Source organism: Rhagoletis zephyria, unplaced genomic scaffold (assembly GCF_001687245.7).
Source record: "Rhagoletis zephyria isolate East Lansing unplaced genomic scaffold, Rhagoletis_zephyria_1.1 Rzeph_scaffold_03419, whole genome shotgun sequence".
NCBI classification, from domain to species: domain Eukaryota; kingdom Metazoa; phylum Arthropoda; class Insecta; order Diptera; family Tephritidae; genus Rhagoletis; species Rhagoletis zephyria.
In genome coordinates this window covers 46,846-53,633 of record NW_016160502.1, presented here as the reverse complement: position 1 = coordinate 53,633, position 6,788 = coordinate 46,846, and the positions used below count along the sequence as shown (strand labels likewise).

Here is a 6,788-nt window from a genome sequence, read left to right as displayed (position 1 = left end):
TCATAAAAAACTGTAATAAACTTAAAATATTTATGTATTTGATTGTGCATACTCTACTTGCGTATACGTGTATTGAGTGTAAATTTTGTATATAATATATGTATATAATATATTATGAAAAAGTGAGAATACTGAAATAGGTAATGGTCCATTATTGGAAATCTCAAATGTCTCTTACTTTATTTGAAAGCTTCATGTCGAAGCCGGCGCCATCTCCAGTAGGAAACTCAGGAGGGAAAGACATCACTCGGCAAGCATTGCGAATTCCACACAACTGCAGATCATGCTTCGTTATGATTTCACCTTCTTTATATACCTTAAATCCGCATTTAGGTATTGCTTCCAATAGTTTTTCATTTGTCTCAAAACGATCCCAGTCTCGTTTATGTTGGTTTTTTTCATCCTGAGCTTCAAACGAATTGTCTGCACCATTCAAAAATTCTAAGTCACCGTTGCGACGGAACTTATCCAATGTTACCGTAACTTTACTCTCTTTGTTGCGTCGGTGCTCTACGCGTCGTAGCTCCTCATTATACTGGTGATCAAACTGTGACTGAAGCATTTGAGCGATTACAGCGTCAGAATCGCACTCGAAAGTTCTTTTTAAATGTTGTTCAGGCAATGGCTGTTTATCTACAGCTGTACTGTAAAAACAATCAAATTTACCGCTTAGGTCTGTGTTATGCAGAAATTTCGTCTGACTTCCAAAACGTCAATTCCTTTGCATCCTTACAAAGTATAATGTTTTATAACGCGAAACTACAAAATGTTGACAATGTATACTTTTGCGGATCCGAAAAGTTATCGAAAGGCATCGTTTTTGGTTGCCATTAGTGTTTTAAGAATGGAATTATATTAGATATTCAAAATTTGCAAGGTATATGGTTACAATGTTTCGCAACTCTGCATATAGACACGGTTTAAATACCGCAGAAGAACAGTATTCAAACAATTAGGGAGTTCACAAGGTGTTGTATACTGTCGTACTGTTGTATGTCATAAACTTTAAACGGCTAAAACTATATTTAAGGAATTCGCAAGCTAACATAAAAGTTTTATTATGAAATTTCACACAATTAAAAAATAGTTGGTGGTGATTTCAAAACCTCTAAACATTTATTTAGCCGATAAAAACTTTACAACATACAACAATACGACAAGTACGACACCTTGTATTGGTACTTTTTGGAAGTCAGCTTTTGTTTGGCAAACTGCATGCAGTTGTTGTTGCAGCAGACTCGTTTGGCGACTCTCACTTAAATGCGAAGTACACCACAAAAGCGGTAAACGTAATATCCCTTTGCTTCAAGCCATTTCTGTTGTACAGTTGCGGTCAAAATAATAGCAGCAAATTTCAAAATGATGCTGTTAACAACATATCTTTATTTATTTTTTGTTAAAAATTTTCATTTTGAATATGGGTAGATATATCAGATACCACATAAATAAAAGTTTCAAAGTTTGCACAAAGTTCGCAAAACCTAATTAAACTTAAAAAAATTTCATCAAAATTTCGATTTTTTTAATTGGATTTCCTAGAAATATTTCGAGTACCTACGCCCATTCAACTTTAGTATAATAAAGTGCAAGTTCCAAGTCGCTAAAAATTACACCTGATTTTTTAGAATTTGTTTGTCGAGGGTGTTGCGCATTTTCTTCCTATAACGCATGAACAAAACTTACTTTTATATGGAAGAAAATGCGCAACACCCTCAACATAAAAAATCAACGGTAATTTTTAGCGACTTGAAACTTGCAATTTATTATACTAAAATTGAATTCGCTTTAAAACTGCCTACTCGAAATCTCTCAAAGAAATCTAATTAAAAAATCTAAATTTTGATTAACATTTTCCTAAATTCAATTAGTTTTTGTGAACTTTGTGAAAGCTTTGAAACATTTATTTATGTGGTATCTGATATAGATCGACCCATATTTTAAATGAAAACTATTAACAATAAATAAATAAAGATGAGTTGCCAACAGCATCATTTTGAGTTTTGCTGCTACTATTTTGACCGCAACTGCATGTGGGGATGTTTGAAGGTTTGACAAGCCGCTTCAAACCTAGTTTTCCCATTTCACCATACACCATGTAAACATGACTCGTTGAACCAAAAATTTTAGTTTTCTTCCGGTTCATAATGTTAAAAATTACTGGTTTCTTCCATTTTTCTCTCTTACGTCCTCCCTCGGTGAAAATTCCGTTGCAAATGAGAAGAATTCATCATTCACAACGCAAGCGGTTTGACCAAACGTGAACATAGCGGCCAGAAAATCAAAAAATTTGGATTTTTTTTTTCCAAATTTCCCTCAAGCGGCTTGTCAAACATTCAAACACTCCCATACACAGCGCAAATGGCTTGAAGCAAAGGGATATTTCGCTTGGTTTGTCAAGCCGCTGGTGTTGTTAATTCTCTCTTACATTTTTTGGCCGCATGTTGTTGTTGTTGTAGCAGCATACAAATTCCCCAAAGAGCTTTGGGGAGTGTTGCTGGAGTGACAGTCCTTGGCCAGATAAAAGCATGGGTCGTTCCGGTTACGTAGACCCGACTGTCGTGGGAACGGTTGGCCGCATGTTAAAGTTTGATCAACTCGCTTGCGTTGTGTATGGTGAAATCATCTAATTTTCCCCCAATTGAGCACGTAAGAGAAAAACGGAAGAAAACCACGAGTCGTGCTTTCATGGTGTATGTGAAAAGTAGATATGAAGTATGTTTTACAAGCCGCTTGTGTGGTGTATTTCGCTCTTAAATTTGTTGAGCCAAACTGCTGTAAAATTAGTGTTGCCATATACAAAAATTTTAGGTTATTGTTGGTTATACACAAAAGTTGCATGGAAATCAGAAGAAGGAAATTGAATTTTTTCTGTAAGACGTTCAAAGCACGATATGTATTTGCATATGTAAATGCTACTTTTTTGTATCTACTCGTATGTGCCATATATTAGAACGCACCAGAAAAGCAGCATTATCTTGTAATAGCGCTACGCTATTAGGAACCTTTTACGCAGACGTACATATGATCCCTGGTCACGGCAATTTTTCTCTAATTTTTTAACAGGCTGTTAAACTGGCTTTAGACGATATGTATTTGCTTCTGTAGATGTCATAAGACATACATATCAGTCAAATGACCAGCGTGTTTCTTTCACTGAGTTGTATTTCTTTGGTCTATCTTTTACTACTTTTTACGTTTTGTGTTATGAATTGTAAAACACAAGTAGGAAAGGGTGTTTAAAAACATGTAAAATACAAACAAAACAAGGGTGGCTGGCAATAAGTTTATTCCACATACATATGTACTACTTTGAACACATCTGCAGCAAAAATGTACCATTCTGCTACTAAAAGGAGAAATAGTAAGAAAATACACCATTTCCCCAAGGACAGGTTTTTCAGTGCCAGGTTAAACTTAAGATCACGTAAACTGCGTTTATATTGAACAGCTGGCTGACATTTGATTTGCTAATCTTAGCTTAAACTAGGCAGCTTTAGAGTTTAAACTAACAAAACTATCAAGCCAAGAAAAATTAAACAGGGGTCGGTCCAACGCGGTGGTGTCTTTTTCCCGCTACTGTATCTTATGCTGACGACTTTCGACAATGGCGTCTGAGAATGGAATTGATGACTTGTGCTCGAAAGTATACAGTTGCCTATCCGAACTTCTCGATTCTTCACTGCAGAGAGCCTAACCCTCTTCTCTACAAAATCCCCGGCAACCCTTTTTACCACCTGGACGAAGGAGGTCAGACTACAGCTGGGAGTTCCCGTCGATGGCATTCAAATTCCGGCAGTCAATAACCCAAAAGTTCTCGGAGTTACATTCGATAGTCTGCTCTCCTTTTCGGCACATACAACCGCAATTGTCAATAGAGTACAGAGCCGCAACAAGACCCTCAAGTCGCTAGCCGGGAGCACCTGAGCTAAAGACAAAGAAACGTTACTGGCAAGATACAATGCGATATGCCGGCCGGTTCTAAACTATGCAGCGCCCCTGTGGTCGCCGGGGACTAGTGGGATGCAGTGGACGAAGCTGCGGACCTGCCAAAACACAGCACTCCGGACAGCCACCGGATGCCTTCTGATATCGTCACAACCCATCTAAACGATAAAATTGCATAACACAATGCGTACTCCGCAAGCAATTCCTAGTAGGGTGTCACCGACGTGGGCACCCGAACAGACACCTGCTTGCGGCGGAGCCCTCGTCAGGGCAGAAAGCACCTATACGAACTGACGGACAAAGTCCAGAGGTTCATAAAGCAAGCTCTGAACCCGACAGCATACCGTCAGTATTTACCTACACTGACTCTCGACCTGTGAATGCCCTTTTGGGAACACAACCACTTGGCGTCTGCCTCAAGAGAATCACACCACAATAGCCCAACTTCGCTCTGGCTACTGCAGCAGGTAAAACTCGTACCTGAGCGCATTACATAGATGCAGATGTGTCCAACGAGTGCCCGGTATGCGGAGACACCTCACGACTCGAGACATCTCTTCGCATGCCCCCTAAACCCCACTCAGCTAAAGCAAAGCATAAACGTTGCGACCATTGGTACAACTTGATGATGTGTACTAGATGGCAACGTTAGTGGGCCCGTTGAATGAAGTTGTATCTTGGTTGTACAAAGGTAAAAAAATTTTGATTTTCCAGCAAGTTTTTCAACTCGTCTCAACGTTAATGGGCACGTTGCACAACGTTATTCTATTTTGGGTTTATTTTCGTGGTAACCACATAATAAAAAACATTGCGTGTGAGTTTTATATGTTCACTAAATAAGGCAAAATGGATAACTCAGCCGAAATGCGTGTTTTTGTTGAATTTTATAAATGTATGCCACAGCTATGCAATTTTATAAATGAGATTGTGCAATAAATTGCACGCAAAATTGTAACGTTTGCGGACAAAACATCCAACTTAATTACGAATCGAGTGCACCAACGGTAGCAAAGTTTATGGCTTGCATAAGGTTATAGCAATCATACAAATATTTGCTGTTAGTAATGAATGTGGTTGTGTCAAAAACAGATGGTTTTCTTTCTTTATGCCTTCATACATGATTCAATAATAAAAGGTTTGCTCAGAAAATAGTTTTCTCGCTCCCTCTTGACAAAATCGGCTCCCTTAGCAAGGCACTGCGTGTGGGTTCGTGTGTGTGTACAAAGCTTTTGTAAGGGAGTTAAGGGAGTGTCAAAACTCGAATGTCAATAATGAGCAANTCGTGTTGTGTACAAAGCTTTTGTAAGGGAGTTAAGGGAGTGTCAAAACTCGAATGTCAATAATGAGCAAACTTTTAATTATTGAGTCATGGCCTTCATATTCGTATGTATTTACAATGATAAAAGCATTAGAAGGTAAAACCATTCTCTCAATTCGTCGGCCATAATTTTCTTCTGACGTTTGCAAACATTTTAAAATCATGTAAAATTGAAAACAAAAGAATGAAATTGTTCACAATTGTGTTACCTTGTAATGTTTTATCATGGTATTTACTATATGTAAACTACTATTTACTATTTCCTTTCCGATTTTTCGCCGAATTTTCTAAAATGAAATGTACTGTGCCCACTTTGATTCTTTTACGAAATTTTGGAAGAAAATCTGCAAAGAAATTAAATAATGCTGCGATGTGAAGAATTTTTGTTAGAATTTTCTTTAAGAAATCGTAAAGAAATTCCTTTACTGGTTTGTGTCAACCGCTTTATATGATTTTGTTTAAAGATTCGAAAAAATCGGAACTGTATGTGCATGTATACTCGGATATGTAACCAAAGCAAAACAGGCGATAATCTAACATAACCATGCTCATAAGAAGAAGCATGGCTTCTATATCTATAACCTGTAATCAAGGCGAATTCATACAAGATGGTGTTACCGGGCTGATTTCAAAGCGGATTGTGCCGGATTGCCAAATTCTCTAGGTAATTCTCTAGTTTAGGGTAACAACTGCTAAAAAAGGTCCCGAAATGTCGAGAGGGGTATCAATCTACGCGTTTCGGTCCCCGTATTAACAATCCGGGGCGGAAGGTTAATATTATTAACCATTTAAAAGGACCGACAAAAAATCACTAAATCACCTCTTCTCACTTTTTAAACACTATTAAAATATATAGTTTAACTTAATTATTAAACAAACCCATAGTTTTATCAACCTAAGATAGATTATTTTGTTGCTAAAAAGAAGTTGACAATCTTTGCGAACTGAAACGCGAGATTCCAAAATAGCTATAGTGCTGCCCAGTGGCGTGGGATAGATCCCCCCTTCGTCAGTGAAATGGAACTTTTTATTTTTGAATTAATAACACAATACTATTTTACCCTTCCGATTTATAATTTTTTATTTCTGACTGATGACAAATTATCTTTTAATGAATATATAAAATTATCGGTTGGTGGAGGGCCACCGAAATTGCGCATATGGAAACTGTGCATTTAGACATTATTTCGGTTTCAACCGAAACTGTGCATGTATGCTTTATTTCGGTTTTTGCCATATGCATTATTTCGGTTTTAAACCGACACTGTGCATGTATGCACTACTTCGTTTTTTTTCATATGCATTATTTCGGGTTTAAAACGAAAGTATGCATATGCCTAATTTCGGTATTTTCTCATATGCATTATTTCGGCTTTCAACCGAAACTGTGCATGTATGCATTACTTCGGGTTTTTCATATGCATTATTTCGGTTTTCAACCGAAACTGTGCATGCATGCATTATTTCGGTTTTTGTTATATGCATTATTTCGGTTTTCAACCGAAACTGTGCATGTATGCATACC

The 6,788-nt window shown here is 37.4% G+C and overlaps 1 protein-coding gene across 1 annotated transcript in view; it reads right to left on the bottom strand.

The window, feature by feature from the left end:
• Positions 1 to 10: 10 nt before the first annotated feature.
• The window catches only part of LOC108368952 (serine/threonine-protein kinase RIO3-like), a 44,507-nt gene continuing 37,729 nt past the window's right edge, over positions 11 to 6,788 (bottom strand). Inside the window, exon 2 of the mRNA XM_017623920.1 lies at positions 11 to 644. Within this exon, the coding sequence (XP_017479409.1) occupies positions 164 to 644 (481 nt within the window). The 3' untranslated portion in view covers positions 11 to 163. The remainder of the gene's footprint in view (positions 645 to 6,788) is intronic.